General features: G+C 43.1%; 1 protein-coding gene across 1 annotated transcript in view; it reads left to right on the top strand.

Moving 5' to 3' along the window:
• The first annotated feature begins 210 nt into the window (after positions 1-210).
• ttc29 (tetratricopeptide repeat domain 29) overlaps positions 211-17074 on the top strand; it is a 309874-nt gene continuing 293010 nt past the window's right edge. The window contains exons 1-2 of the mRNA XM_060830586.1: positions 211-230; positions 354-443. Of these exons, the coding sequence (XP_060686569.1) occupies positions 211-230; positions 354-443 (110 nt within the window). The remainder of the gene's footprint in view (positions 231-353; positions 444-17074) is intronic.

Here is a 17074-nt window from a genome sequence, read left to right as displayed (position 1 = left end):
CCTTGTCATGCACCACTGGGCTTGTCGATCAGTACCGTCTTCTTCTTCTGTATAATTTATAAAATGGTGTTTTCTTTCTCCTGTCTGTTTCTTGCAAACTAGTTTCAATGAGTGCAAGATAAAAAGCTTCACTTTCTAGCCCCTTTTTAGCAATGTTTAAGTGTGGAGTATATTGACACACAACCTGGCTGCAGTTTATCATTTCCCAAAATGGTTGATGCCATCATCAGGTAATGAATAAATATCCATATAACATTACTGAGGCAAAATTTAGTTGTACTGTTAACAGTGCTTGGTTAAAATTAAAAAATACAGTTGTTTCTACATATCTAATATAAATTTATTATTTACAGAGTACCAACTCAGAGAGAACGATTAGCAGAAGCAAAGCGCTTAGAAGCATGGAGTAAAAATTTGAAACTCTCCAAACAGGATATTAATCTGTAAGTCTACATATTTTAATTATTGGAGTGGAACTACTACGATATCTCAATTTTTTTTAAATGACGGCAGTAAAGATGTGAGTAGAATAGCTTTCAACAGCAATCAACCTTAACTGCAACAGGGCTGAACTCTTGCTGTTTCAACATATTTTCAGTATTTAAGTGTATGGATTTGCAGCATAAAATTGTGCCTTCCTAGTTCTCTTGTAGTTACCTTCCTGCAGTATTATCATAGAGTTCTGAGTAGAGTCATTTACACATCAATATAGGTGACAGTAATGCTGTCACTCAATTTACTGCTTTTTCAACTTGCAATACACTTGCAAATTAGACTGAAAATTGTAAGATGCATCTTTTGATGAACAATAGAGTCATAGAGATGTACACAAACAGACACTTAAGTCCTAAATTAATCGAGTTCCATTTGCCAGCACTTGGGTAATATCTCTCTGAATCCTTCCTTCCTATTAGTGTACCCATCCAGTTGTTTTTTAAATGTTGTGATTGTACCAGCCTCCACCACTTCCTATGACAGCTCATTCCGCACACACACCACCCTCTGCATGAAAAGGTTGCCCCTTAGGTCCTTTTTATTTAAGTTTTTCTCTTCTCACTCTAAACCTGTGTCCTCCAGTTCTGGTCTCCCCATCCCAGGGAAAAGATCTTGTGTATTTACTCTCATCCATACCCCTCATAATTTTGTAAACCTCTATAAGGTCACCCCTCAGCCTCTGATGCTCCAGGAAAAACAGCCGCAGCCTATTCAGCTTCTCCCTACAGTTCAAACCCTCCAACCCTGGCAACATCCTTGTAAATCTTTTCTGAACCATTTCAAGTTTCACAACATCTTTCAAAAGAGTGGAGAGTCCAGAGATAGTCACCAGAACCTAAACAGCAGGACAAGACTGTCATCAGCATACACATTAATGGAAGAGAGGAAGACCCAGAATCTGCCACTAGCACCTAAAAGAGTGAGAAATGAGCACCCTTCTGAAATTGTGCAAGAGGGAGTGGGTTAGCAGTTCATAGACAGTATGAAAGAGCAGGAACAATGCTTTCACAAAGAGCAGGAGAAAAATTGGGGTTAGACTTTCTGAAGCAGCATGAGAGACCATGTGAGGACAGCAGCGTCATAAAGAGTACAATAGACTTGCGTGAGAATGGCAACAGTGATGGGACGGTAAAACCAGCAGTAGAAACCTGTCTGTTTCTACGTCTTTGAGGTAAAGTGTGGTATCACAGGAAACTGGGTAGATGATTGGTAAGTATTTCTTCTATGTCTGTTTTGATTGGACAAAGTCAGAAGTCACATGACGTCATGTTATAATCCAGTAGGTTTATTTGAAATGACTAATTTCCTTCAGGTGCTCCACTTTCCTCCCATAGTCCAAAGATGTGCAGGTTAGATAGACTGGCCGTGCTAATTAGCCCATAGTGTCTATGGTTGTGCATTTAGGTGGATTAGACATGGGAAATGCAGAGTTAAGATAGCAGGGTGGGTCCAGATGGGATGGTCTTTGGAAGGTTGGTGTGACCCAATTGGCCGATGGCCTGCTTCCACACTGTAAGGATTCTGTGATTCTACAATGAAAAACTTCAACTGTCACCATTTTGAATTGTTTAAGAATAAAAAGATATAACTGAAAAAGAGTCTTATCTTTGTTCCACTGGATCTGCCATGAGTCTTGAGCCCTGAGCAGCTCGCCAACAACACCTGCATTTTCCACCAAATGCGCCAGACCTACCAATGTGGGAGTCACCGCCTTTCAAGCGCCATCTCTTTGTCGCAGGGCCCACCTTGCTGATGCCACCGATGCTAGGTCCTGTGCTGAACCCAGGCTTACCCTGCAACCAGACGTCACTGGTTCTTACTACCACCATCATTTCACCGATAACTAGGAGACCTTGGCTTATCACAATCAGGAGCTTGTAGGTGCTGCCTCGTCGATAACCAGGATTCCCTGCTCCGGACCTGCCTTGATCACAATCAGAAGTCCCTGGCTCCTCTGCCAATCAATAATGCCAGGATTCCCCACTCTGGGCATATCACGCTGCTGCTGCTAAAGCTGACTTTTTGGTCATGCCAAAGACCCCACTATGGGCCTACTACATCGAGGCGTCTCTGGCTCTACTGCAGGCTAGGCTGCCACTGCCTCACCAAGAATCCTGTTGCGTTTTCCTACTCCAAGATGCCGGCTTCTCGGACACAAAGAAGATGAAAGAAAAAAGAAAAAGAGAGAAGATGAGAAAGACAAGGGAGAAGGAAGGAAGTGGCTGGTCTACAATCGATGCGTTCAGGACCTTGAATGTTGCCTATCTTGCTGGCGCCGCCATCTTGAAAATGTAATTCCAGACAGGATTTGAGGGAATTTTTGTACACCCAAAGCGTGGTGGGAATCAAAACATTTAAGAAGTATTTAAATGTGTACCTGCAATGCCAAGGCTATGGTCAAGCACTGGAAAATGGGATTAGAATAGTTGTGTTTATTTCTGACCTGACCAATTGGAAAACTACTAATCTGACATGCCTGTACAAGAAGGGAGGAAGCCAGAAAGCAGGAAACTAGGTCAATTCACTTCACAAATGTTGGGGAAAATGCTAGAGTCCATTATTAAGGAGGAATATTTAGAACTACTGAATGCAATCAATCAGAGCCAGCATTAGTTTAGTGGAACAAAAATCACATTTGTCAAATTTGAAGATATAACAAGCAGTGTTGAAAGGGGAACAAATGGATATATTGTATTTGGATTTCCATAAAGCATTTGAGAAGGTGCCACATTAAGGTTTACTGAATAAGATAGAAACTTACAGTATTGCAGATAATGTTTTGGCATGAATTGATATTTGGTTAACACATAGAAGACTGAGTCAGGGTGAATTGATCTTTTTCAGGTTGAAAATCTGTAACTACTAGAGTGCCACAAGAATCAGATCTAAGTCTTCAATTACTTGCTACCCATATTAATGACTTGGAAAGGGGGCAGAGTATAATGTTAATGAATTTGCAGGCAATACAAAAAATAGGTAGGAAGGCATTTTGTGATGAGGACATGAGGAATCTGCAAGGGAAAATAGATTAGTTGAGTATGTGGGCATATCTTGGCAGATGGTTTTCAGTGGAGCAAAGTGTGAGGTTATGCACTTTGGTAGGAAGAATCAAAAGGAAAACTGTGATTTAAATGGAGAGACATCTAGTGCAAAGAGATTTGTGTCATCTTGTATTTGAAGTACAAGCAATACCAAGAAAATATGTGACCTTGATAAGCAGCGAGTATTAATACATGACAGGAAGGTGGCTGGTGTGCGCAAACAAGAAATCCTTTTTTTTCCTTCAGCCCTTCATGACTTCATCAAATATCTAAGTGTGTTAGTTTGGATCTACACTTGGGAGTTATCTCCACTGACTTCAGCACACAGTACACACAATATCCTTAATTTTTTACCCTTTTTCAGATAGAACTGGTTGGATTATTGATAGACCTTCCAGTCCTAAAAAGGAATTCCTTTAATAAAGAATGTCCAAAAATCAGTGAGTTCTTTATCTAAACCTGTCCTGATGTTATCCATCTGCTATTAACTTCTTGAGCCTTCATGGCAGCACGGTAGCTCAGTGGTTACCACTGCTGCCTCAGAGCACCAGGGACCCAGGTTCAATTCCAGCCTCGAGCAACTGTCTGTGTGGAGTTTGGACATTCTCCCAGTATCTGCGTGGGTTTCCTCTGGGTGCTCCAATTTCCTCCCACAGTCCAAAGATGTGCAGACCAGGTAAATTGGCCATGGTAAATTGCCCATAGTGTTAAGTACATTAGTCAGAGGGAAATAGGTCTGGGTGGGTTACTCTTCAGAGGGTCGGTGTGGACTTGTTGGGCTGAATGGCCTGTTTCCACATTGTAGGGAATCTAATCGAAATTACCTGCTACCTGCTCGAGCACCCGAGCTACAAATCTTCTTGCAACAAAAACTCCCAGCTTGGCGAACAGAACCACAACAACGAGCACCCGAGCTACAAATCTTCTCACAAACTTTGAAATTACCTGCTATCCTGATCAGCTATCCTGACCTCTCCACCATTCCTTATTTCACCATGTGCTCTTCGACTCTACTGGTTTTATTACTCCCTTACATCTAGAACTGACTGACAGGGTTACATTGGTTCAAATTGAGCTGGTATGTGCTGTTCTTTGTGGAAGTTCAGTCTAATTCCTTATCAGAAGTTTGAATTCTTGGGTTGTTCACTAGAGTAACTTAAGTTCTGCTTTCACACACTGTCTTGACATCAGCAAGTATCTTAATGAAGTAAGGCTAAATGAAATGCCCAAAAATAGTTTGGTAGTATCTTTATTTGTTTTGAATGCCTATTCAATTATTGCCTCATTATTGCAGAGGCTTCATGTGACCATGGTTCCTTATTGATTGAACTTATAACTCCTGGAATCTAAGAATAGCCATCATATGAATTCATTACATGAGAAAAAAAAGTATTCTCCAATCAAATAAGACTAACTTGTCCCTTTGCCAATTTTAATTTTTGTATATTATATATATCATGTTATTAATTTTAGCAGACCTGTCACATTAGGAGGGAGAAACTTTATTCAATCTCTCATTTTTAGTTTTTTATTAATCGTACAGTCAGTCCTTCTATAATATGATGGTTATGTTCTTGTGCAACCCCAAGTTATAGAAAAGTCGCTGTTTAGAAATAGCACTTAAAGCGTTGGCAATGTAATCGCATTATAGCCAACACAAGTTTTAAAAGTTTGCACTTTGGAAACCGTGTTCCCAATTCATCAATCGCATTGTTAATGAAATACCAATTTTAGCAGAATGACCTGTACAAAGATTATTGGTTTGATGGCTCAGTTAACATAAGTTGAGAGTGTGTTGCTGGAAAAGCACAGCAGGCCAGGCAGCATCCAAGGAGCAGGAAAATCGACAGTTTGGGTCGGAGCACTTCTTCAGGAAAGAAGAAGGGTTCCAACCTGAAACGTCGATTTTCCTGCTCCTCGGATGCTGCCTGACCTGCTGTGCTTTTCCAGCAACACACTCTCAACTCTGATCTCCAGCATCTGCAGACCTCACTGGCTCAGTTAGCATGTCTGGCATCTCTACTTTATATTTGAAAAGTGTGGTGCTGGAAAAACACAGCAGGCCAAGCAGCATCCAAGGAGCAGGAGAATCGACATTTCGGGCATGAGCCCTTCTTATGCTCTTCGGATGCTGTCTGGCCTGCTGTGTTTTTCCAGCACCACACTTTTCAACTCTGGTCTCTAGCATCTGCAGTCCTCACTTTCTCCTAATTGATCTCTACTTATATGTCATTCCATTCAGAACTATTAGGATCAGGCACTGAGTAATTACCTACACCTCTGAGGATATTCCTCCCTGGTTTTGTAAGCTGTTTAATTTCATTGGTAGTCTCCTAATTTTTTTTCCCAATTTAAGTGCTGTCATTTGTATTTTAGCTGGTTGTTCCTGGAAAGTAATATTACTTTTAATTGAGGTACAATGGAGTTAATGTCTAAATTTCACTCAGTTTCATGGACAGGATTGGGAGAGAACTGAAACTCTGTACTCTTTTGTTTTGCTGTCCATAATTAATGTTTTTTTCACTGGGAGGATAGTTAGATCAGATGGCTGCATGCTGGTTTGCAATGCAATGTATTTCTAACAGCAGAGGTTCAATTCCTGTACCAGTGAAGATACCACCACTGTCCTTCTCAGCCTGAGGTGTGGTGGCTCTCTGGTTAAACCACTGCCAATCCTCTCTCACCTTTTTTTTTCTAGTTCTCTCTCATCCTTGCTCTTTCCCTCCTCCCGCGCCATGATCTGTTATGACAATATTTTTAGAAGAAATACTGTTTATGAGCCCTTTGCAGTCAAGTTAGTAAGAACAGCAACCTTAATTAATTAAAGATGATAATTACGTTGATACATTTACTCCAAAAGTCAAATCACCAATACACACGCCCAAATGCTCTCTCGCGCTCACTCCCATGCTCACTCTTGCACTCACTTTCGCGTTCACTTTCTCACTCCCAAACAGTCCAGTTCAAGCAGTGGTGCACTTTTTAACAATTGCAAGCAAAATAATAATTCATAAGAAGCTGTCATTGCCATCCCATTAAAAACAGTGATTCACTCTGTAGGGCTAATCTAGATATATTCACTAGCTGGGACTATATGCCAAAGTTGCTGTGAGATTCACTCGCAGAGATCAGTGTTCAGCAGGTGAAGTTGGCACTTCTAATTTGACTATAATGTGTATACATTATTGAGGATAGAAGTGAGTTGAACTGCTTTTACATCACTAGAAATTGATTTGTTCACATCAATGATCTAAAGAGGTGTTTATACCAAAGAAAGTCTCCTAAGTGAACTGATTTATGTTCTGGCACATCCAATCATGAACAGTCGTGAGCAATTAACTAATTAGAGTCATAGAGATGTACAGCATGGAAACAGACCCTTTGGTCTAACCTGTCCATACCAACCAGATATCCCAACCCAATCTAGTCCCGCTTGCCAGCAGCCGGCCCATATCGCTCCAAACCCTTTCTATTCACATACCCATCCAAATGCTTCACAAATGTTGCAATTGTACCAGCTTCCACCACTTCCCCTGGCAGCTCACCCTCTGTGTGAAAAAGTTTCCCCCTAGGTCTCTTTTATATCTTTCCCCTCTCATCCCAAACCTATGCCCTCTAGTTCTGGACTCCCCAACCCCAGGGAAAAGACTTTGTATATTTACCCTATCCATGCCCCTCATAATTTTGTAAACCTCTATAAGGTCACCCATCAGCCTCCGCGCTCCAGGGAAAACAGCCCTCCAACCCTGGCAACAGCTTTGTAAATCTATTCTGAACACTTCGAAGTTTCACAAAATCCTTACAATAGCAGAGACCGAAACTGAATGCAGTACTCCAAAGTGGCCTAAGCAATATCCTGTACAGCTGCAACATGATTTACCAACTCCCATATTCAATACCAATGCACTGACCAATAAACACAAGCATACCAATTACTGTAATCATTATTCTATCGACCTGCAATTCCACTTTCGAAGAACTATGAACCTGCACTCCAAGGCTTTTTTTGTTCAGGAACTTACCATTAAGTGTTCAAGTCCGGACTTTATATGCCTTTCCACGATGCAGCACCTCACATTTATCTAAATTAAACTCCACCTGCCCATTTCTTCATATTCTGTGAAATAAATTAATTATCTGAAGACTGGCAGTGCCCTCCATTTGGTCCTTCAAGCTGAAGGTAACTACAAAGTATTTTCGCTTTGTCTGTTACGTTTGTGTTTGGCTGTACTATTATTGAGACTGAGTTATTTATGAAGCCTCCCTTTCACACTAGTATTTACTGTGGAAAAGGATATGGAAGATGTAGACTGTAGCGAAATAGATGCTGACACCTTGCAAAATGTCCATATTACAGAGGAAGAAGTGCTGGATGTATTGAAACACATAAAGGTGGATAAATCCCCAGGACCTGATCGGGTGTACCCGAGAACTCTGTGGGAAGCCAGCGGAGTGATTGCTGAGCCTTTTGCTGAGATATTTGTATCATCGTTAGTCACAGGTGAGGTGCCGGAAGACTGGAGGTTGGCAAAGATGATGCCACTGTTTAAGAAGGGTGGTAAGGACAAGCCAGGGACCTATAGACCAGTGAGCCTGACCTCGGTGGTGGGCAAGTTGTTGGAGGGAATCCTGAGGGACAGGATGTGCATGTATTTGGAAAGGCAAGGACTGATTCGGGATAGTCAACATGGCTTTGTGCATGGGAAATCATGTCTCACAGCTTGATTGAGTTTTTAGATGAAGTAACAAAGAGCAGTAGATGTGATCTGTATGGACTTCAGTAAGGCGTTTGACAAGGTTCCCCATGGGAGACAGATTAGCAAGGTGAGATCTCATGGGATACAGGGACAACTAATCATTGGATACAGAACTGGTTCAAAGGTAGAAGACAGAGGGTGGTGGTGTGGGGTTGTTTTTCAGACTGGAGGCCTGTGACTAGTGGAGTGCCACCAGGATCGGTGCTGGGTCCTCTACTTTTTGTCATTTACATAAATGATTTGGATGAGAGGTATAGTTAATATGTTTGCAGATGACACCAAAATTGGAGGTGTAGTGTACAGCGAAGCAAGTTATCTTAGATTACAACAGGATCTGGACCGATAGGCCAATGGGCTGAGAAGTGGCAGATGGCGTTTAATTCAGATAAATGCGAGGTGCTGCATTTTGGGAAAGCAAATCTTAGCAGGACTTATACACTTAATGGTAAGGTCCTAGGGAGTGTTGCTGAACAAAGAGACCTTGGAGTGCAGGTTCATAGCTCCTTGAAAGTGGAGACTCAGGTAGATAGGATAGTGAAGAAGGTGTTTGGTATGCTTTCCTTTATTGGTGAGAGTATCGAGTACAGGAGTTGGGAGGTCATGTTGTGGCCGTACAGGTCATTGATTAGGACACTGTTGAAATATTGCATGCAATTCTGGTCTCTTTCCTATCAGAAAGATGTTGTGAAACTTGAAAGGGTTCAGAAATGATTTACAAGGATGTTGCCAGGGTTGGAGGATCTGAGATACAAGGAGATGCTATACAGGCTGGGGCTGTTTTCCCTGGAGCGTCAGAGGCTGAGGGGTGACCTTATAGAGGTTTACAAAATTATGAGGTACATGGATAGGATAAATAGACAAAGTCTTTTGCCTGGGGTTGGGGAGTCAAGAATTAGAGGGCATAGGTTTAGAGTGAGAGGGGAAAGATACAAAAGAGACCCAAGAGGCAACTTTTTCACACAGAGGGTGGTACGTGTATGGAATGAGCTGCCAGAGGAAATGGTGGAGGCTGGTACAATTGCAACATTTAAGAGGCATTTGGATGGGTAAATGAGTAGGAAGGGTTTGGAGGGATATGGGTCGGGTGCTGGCAGGTGGGACTAGATTGGCTTGGAATATCTGGTCGGCTTGGATGGGTTGGACTGAAGGATCTGTTTCCATGCTGTACATCTCTATGGTTAGGTTAGGTCACCTGATCAGGTGTATCTGTGGGAAGCTAGAGAAGTGATTGCTGGACCTCCTGCTGAGATATTTGTATCATCGATAGTCACAGATGAGGTCCCAGAAGATTGGAGGTTGGCTAACATGGTGCCACTATTTAAGAAGGGTGGTAAGGACAAGCCAGGGAGCTATAGAGCTGCAGTGGGTAGAGCCTGACGTTGGTGGTGGGCAAATTGTTGGAGAGAATCCTGAAGAACAGGATGCACATGTATTTGGAAAGGCAAGGGCTGATTAGGGATAGTCAACATGGCTTTGTGCATGGGAAATCATGTCTCACAAAATTGATTGAGATTTTTGAAGAAGTAACAAAGAACATTGATGAGGACAGAGCGGTAGATGTGATCTATATGGACTTCAGTAAGGCGTTTGACAAGGTTCCCCATGGGAGACTGATTATTCCGTGAGATCTAACCTTGCTACAGGGAGAACTAGCCATTTGGATGCAGAACTGGCTCAAAGGTAGAAGACAGAGAGTGGTGGTGGAGGGTTGTTTTTCAGACTTGGAGGCCTGTGACCACAAGGATCGGTGCTGGGTCCTCTACCTTTTGTCATTCACAAAAATGATTTGGATGCGAGCATAAGAGGTACAGTTAGTAAGTTTGCAGATGACACCAAAATTGGAGGTGTAGTGGACAGCAATGAGGGTTACCTCAGATTACAAGAGGATCTTGACCAGATGGGCCAATGGGCTGAGAAGTGGCAGATGGAGTTTAATTCAGATAAATGCAAGGTGCTTCATTTTGGGAAAGCAAATCTTACTAGGACTTATGCACTTAATGGTAAGGTCCTAGGGAGCGTTGCTGAACAAGGAGACCTTGGAGTGCAGGTTCATAGCTCCTTAAAAGTGGAGTTGCAGGTAGATAGGATAATGAAGAAGGCATTTGGTATGCTTTATTTTCTTGGTCACCGTATTAAGTACAGGAGTTGGGAGATCATGTTTCAGCTGTACAGGACATTGGTTAGGTCACTGTTGGAATATTGTGTGCAATTCTGGTCTCCTTCCTATCGGCAAGATGTTGTGAAACGTGAAATCAGAAAAGATTTACAAGGATGTTGCCAGGGTTGGAGGTTTTGAGCTATAGGGAGAGGTTGAACAGGTTGTGGCTATTTTCCGCTGGAGCATTGGAGGCTGACGGATGACCTTGTAGAGGATTATAAAATCATGAGGGGCATGAATAGGTAAATAGGCAGTCTTTTCCTCGGGTGTGGCACTCCTAAACTAGAGGGCATAGGATTGGGGTGAGAGGGAAAAGTTTTAAATGGGACCTAAGGGGCAACTTTTTCATGCAGTGGGTAGCGTCTGTATGGAATGAGCTGTTTGAGGAAGTGATGGAGACTGGTACAATTGCAATATTTAAAAGGCATCTGGATGGGTATATGAATAGGAAGGGTTTAGAGGGATATGCGTCAAATGCTGGCAAATGAGACTAGATTTATTTAGGACATCTGATTAGCATGGAGGTTTGGACCAAAGGGTCTGTTTTCATGCTGAACATCTTTGACTTTGTCTCTAAATGGATGAAGGCAGTGAATACAGAAAAGGCTGATAATCACTCCTTACCAATCCAACTGACTTGAATGGACAGCCCTGACTGGTGACTAACCAGAACTGCGGTGTAAGATTGATATAACATTCTGTGAATAGTGCCATGTCCATCCCTTGACTGATTGATTGCTGCTGACAACCATGATAAGTTACCTGGCTTTGTGGCTGTGGTAAACAACAAGGCAAAACAGCAAGTACAACGGCAAGTACAGTGCACCTTTAAGCTCTGGTTGAGGGGGAAAAGCATAAAAGAAAAGGCAAGGCAAGATACAATGAGTATCCAAGTAGGCGTGATGTGAGTGAGTGTCAAGACAGCAAGCGAGGACTCCCGAGAATCCATGAAATGTGGTCCTTGTCTCTGCGTATGAAGTGTTCCGGCAGAAATGATAGAACTGCATTGTTAGGAGGTCAGAGATATGCTGTGAGGATATGGTGAGGTTGGTATGTATCTGATGCTAACCTCTGTGGATGGAGCAGAGGTACAGACAGTCACTCACTGTGGACCATGCTCTGAAATAATGGTGACTGATATCCAACTTGAAAGCCCTAAATGAAGTGGTGAATGGAAGTCACCAGATACACTGAGACTTTCATGTTGGGAATTGTCATACAGTTTCAGTCTAGCAGGTGGGAAGATGGAAAACTGCTCATTAATGAGGCAAGATTAAGTACTCATGACATACAAAAGATTGTAAATTGATTCCAATTAGGCCTTTATCCACTCATGATTAAACTTCTCATCTTCAAAATCATTGTTGGAGAATTGGACAATTTCTCTTCACGTCGTAAATCTCATTTATGCCAAACTCATTCCATTTTCCCAAATGAGTCTCTAATACTAATGTCATTGAGGGGCTGGGAAAGTTCTACCCATTGATCTATATCTTACATTTCTTTGGCTAAATCTGAATCACGGTAGGTTCATTGGAAGGTTCTCTTGCTGTATCTTACCAAACTCGCCTCATTAATTACCTATGGTATCCCCACGGCATTGCTGACATCTGACTTTGCTACCTCAAACACATGCTGTTCCCAGACAACTTGGTTGCTCAGTCGATCTCCCAAAATTCATATCCCTTGTACCTGTGATATTTTAAAAGCTCACTGCATACCTGAACAAGCACTGTCAGCACTGAGCTGCCCTGCATGGTTGGTGACATTTGCTCTTCAGACAAGGAAATCAGTGCCCCACTTTGAAGTCAGGGATCTGAAGGTGGGGACTTGTGGGAGTTCTTTCTCCCCCATGACCAGTAGTAGAAACCATGATACTAGACCGTACAGCCTGGTCTGAGGTTTCCACACAGTTTAAAGTAGTTTTAGTTGCCTTGAAGATTGCACAGCACTATAGGAAGAAAGTCACTGGTCTTCCTTCACGCCACCAATGTACAATACACTATCCTCTGACACCTTGCACTCGCTCTATCTCTGCTACTGTACCCACCTTCCACCAAGATTCATGTTTTACAATTCTCTCCATTGTCTGCAACGTCTTTCCCAAACAATCTCACCCACCTCAATGCTTGATCCCACTAACCCTGTATGCCCTCTGCATTGCCTACTCACTCACTTGGGACACCTTCCCAGCTGCGCCAAGAGCAAAAGCTGAGTCATCCACTTTCAACCCCTATAAAATCTGCTTGACTCATTCTATGAGGAAAACAGTCATTGGTGCAGGAATAGGGCATTCACTCCCTCACATCTGTTCCACCATTCACTGAGATCGCAACTCTCTGTGGACTAACTCCATATGCTTGCCTGGGGCCCAAAGCTCTTAATACCTTTGCTCGACAAAAATGGATCTATCTCAGATTTTAAGCTGATCCTGCATCCACTGCTAGTTGTGGAAGGAAATTGCAAACATCTTCCTCCCTTTGTGTATAGAAGTGCTTCTCCTGGTAGTCCAAAGTAGGGCATAAAAGAGTCGGGGGTACTAGTGATGTACTGCCTGCCATTTGACTCCTCACCCTTAATGAGGAGAGGATCCTGACACCAACTGCTCTGAGCTGTGGATGGATTAGTATCAGAAGCCACCCTTGACTTACTTTGCTGGGACCCCCTGAGCAAAAGCTAGCTCTCTTGGCTTGACTAAGTCCTGATGAAACCTATGACAAGTCTCTTGGCTTTGTGTCTGCTTAACCCATGCCCTCCACCTCTTCCAAGACTTCCATTTCCCCAGCTCCCAACGCCTCATCATCACCATAGATATCCAATCCCTCTACACCTCCATTTGCCATGACCAGGGCCTCCCAGCCCTCTGTTTCTTCCTCTCCTGACGTCTCCAACAGTACCCTTACACTGACACACTCATTTGTTTGGCTGAACTGGTCCTCACCCTTAACAATTTCTCCTTCAAATCCTCCCACTTCCTCCAGACTAAAGGGCTAGCCAAAGCACCTGTATGGGCTCCAGCTATGCCTGTCTCTTCGTCGGCCACGTAGAACAGTTCCATCTTCCGTAGTTACACCGGCACCACTCCCCACCTCTTCCTCCGCTACATTGATGACTGCATCAGCGCCACCTCGTGCTCCCGCGAGGAGGTTGAGCAGTTCATCAACTTCTTCAACACATTCCACCCCGACCTTAAGTTCACCTAGACCATCTCTGACACCTCCCTCCCCAACCTGGACCTCTGCATCTCCATCAATGACATTTTTTACAAACCCACTGATTCCCATAGCTACCTGGATTACACTTCTTCCCACCCTACCTCATGCAAGAGTTCTATCCCGTATTCCCAATTCCTCCACCCCTGCCATATCTGCTCCCAGGAGCACCAGTTCCACCACAGAACACACCAGATGACCTCCTTCTTTAAAGACCGCAGTTTCCCTTCCCACGTGGTTGATGATGACCTCCAATGCATCTCATCCATGTCCCACCCCTCCGCCCTCAAACCCCACCCCGCCAACCGTAACAACGTCAGAACCCCCCCAGGTCCTCACCTTCTGTCCTACCAACCTTCGCATTAATCATATCATCCGCCGACATTTCCGTCACCTCAAAATGGACCTCACCACCAGGGATATATTTCCCTCCCCACCCCTTTCCACTTTCCCCCACCTTAACCCAGTTCCAACCTTCCAGCTCAGCACCATCCTCATGACCTGTCCTACCTGCCAATGTTCCTTCCCACTTATCCACTCCACCCTTCTCTCTGACCTATCATCTTCATCCCCACCCCCATCCACCTATTGTACTCTTTGCTACCTTTTCCCTACCCTCACCCCCCTCCCATTTATCTTTCCACCCTGGAACCTCTCTGCCTTCAGTCCCGATGAAGGGCTTTTGCTGGAAATGTCGATTTTCCAGCTCCTCAGATGCTGGCTGACCTGCTGTGCTTTTCCAGCATCACTCTAATCTTGGACTCTGATCTCCAGTATCTGTAGTCCTCCTCTTTGCCTAACAGTAATATGAGTCTGGTACCTCTTGCTGAGGACCAAAATGCAAAAAGACAAGGCATGGGTACTCAGCTTTGAAAGCAACTGAGTTTGGAGATGCACCCTGGTCCAGTCCATGTGTGTCCCTGAATGCACAATGTCCTTGTAATATTACAATGATTGTTGCTGTGGAGCATTGAATTGCAGAAGCTTCCTTTAAGTGGTTCAAAGATGTGCACTGAAGATTGGTTGTAGCTGACACATGGCAGATGCAAATGTCCATGGACAGAGTACATGTGGCCAGTGCCCTTGGAATGTGACCTGAGGTGTTGGTGCAAGGTTTCCAATATGGAGGCCATTCAGAGTAAAGTGGTAAATTGAAATCACGAAATTGCTCACTCTGATTTCGTTGTCAGGTTTTCCTGAGATCAAGCTTGTTTGGCAAGGGATTGAATATTAATGAAGTGTGTGGGTCTGTTAGCAAGACACATAACAACAATCACTATAAATTGGCAATACATGCCTGCCAATCGTGCAAGAATTGTGCAACATCATTTATGAGAAGCGTAAAAGCTGGCATGAGTTGCTCGAGATGTGCGTTGCTGTAATTGTTACCTGATTCTGCCATATATCTTGCTGCAGCCCATATCCCACAACCCATAATAAGATTCTTCCCATATTAACTGTTGTAAGGTAAGGGCGGAATATAATAACTATTGTGATGTGAGGAACTGCAGTGATTGTACATAATTTAATCAGATTACATGAACAGGAATTACATAAATGAGCAGGAAAAGAGGTGAAATTAGTTTTTGGTGATAATGGAAAACTGTTGTGGTTCTGTTCACCGAGCTAGAAGTTTTTGCTGCAAACGTTTCGTTCCCTGGCTAGGGAACATCATCAGTGCTATTGGAGCCTCCTGTGAAGCGCTGCTTTGATGTTTCTTCCGGTATTTATAGTGGTTTGTTCTTGCCACTTCCGGGTGTCAGTTTCAGCTGTAGTAGTTTGTATGTGGGGTCCAGGTCGATGTGTCAGTAGCCAGACTACTGCGACCCTTAGGACTCATAACAGCACACAAGCCAACTTCCACACTCAGACAACAACTCACTAGAACAAAGGACCCAATAGCCAGCACGAGCCAAACTAACGTAGTTTACAAAATACCATGCAAGGACTGCACAAAACACTATATAGGACAAACAGGAAGACAGCTAACAATCCGCATCCATGAACATCAGCTAGCCACAAAACGACACGACCAGCTATCCCTAGTAGCCATACACTCAGACAACCAGGAACATGAATTTGACTGGGAAAACACTACCACCATAGGACAAGCCAGACAGAGAACAGCCAGGGAATTCCTAGAGGCATGGCATTCATCCACAAACTCCATTAACAGACACATCGACCTGGACCCCACATACAAACTACTACAGCTGAAACTGACACCCGGAAGCGGCAAGAACAAACCACTATAAATACCGGAAGAAACATCAAAGCAGCGCTTCACAGGAGGCTCCAATAGCACTGATGATGTTCCCTAGCCAGGGAACGAAACGTTTGCAGCAAAAACTTCCAGCTCGGCGAACAGAACCACAACAACAGACACCCAAGCTACAAATCTTCAACCAGACTATAATGGAAAACTGATGATAGCAAGCAAATTGATAGCCTACTTAATTCCACAACATTTATTCCTTTCCATTAAAAATCATTTAAAGGCAGAAAATGGACTGTCAATTTGTTATTACCAATTTTTTATTGTCCAAGTCCTGTTTCCTGAAAAATGCTCTAGGAAATTTGTACTACTTTATTGGAGATTGTGGATATCAGTTTTATTTCATTGAACAGTATGTAATATTCCAAACAATATACAATGTTTCAATTGAAATAATCATATTTAATATATATAAATGACTGCCATTATTGTATGATGTCAGTTGCAACACAGGAGAAGTAGTGGTGGAGTAGTTTAGTCACTGGACAAGTAACCCAGAGACCCAGGCTAATACTGTGGGGATAATGCATACAAATCCCACTATGGCAGATGAAAGAGTTTGAATTCAGTTAGTAGATCTGTAATTAAAATACATTTGGTTCATTAGGTAAGGTAAATATACCATCATCACGTGGTCTGGCCTACCTGTGTCTCCAGATCCACAGTAACATGGCGACATTAATTGCCCTCTGAAATGGTTTGGCAAGCCTTTCAGTTGCATGTAAATGAAACAAAATCTGATTAAAAATAATGAAATTGGATGGGCCCCCCAGTATTAATCAAAACAACAGAAGCAACAACTGCACACACAACCCTATTGACCCTGCTAAGTCCTCCTTGTTAACATCTGAGGATTGTGCTTGAAATTGAGAGAACAGTCTGTGACAATGTTGCCATTTTAACAAGGTTATTTTGTCCTTGATTTATTTTAGAGAGGTTGTAAAGACAGAAGTGCCGAGGGGTCCAGAAAAAGCTGGCAGGGGAGTGGCCAGCTCTCCCAGTTCAGTTTTTTTTTTCTAGTTTGGTTTAGCTGTAGCAGTCTGAAGATGCTGGAGTCAAGGAAAGATTCCAAGCTCCAACAGGTGATTCCTGACTGACTTTTCTTTCTGGAATCTCTTTGGAAGTTGTTTCCTTCT

The sequence above is a fragment of the Hemiscyllium ocellatum genome, chromosome 1 (assembly GCF_020745735.1).
Source record: "Hemiscyllium ocellatum isolate sHemOce1 chromosome 1, sHemOce1.pat.X.cur, whole genome shotgun sequence".
Taxonomy (NCBI): Eukaryota; Metazoa; Chordata; class Chondrichthyes; order Orectolobiformes; family Hemiscylliidae; genus Hemiscyllium; species Hemiscyllium ocellatum.
The sequence above is the reverse complement of the archived record's forward strand: the minus strand, read 5'-3'. Positions and strand labels throughout refer to the sequence as shown.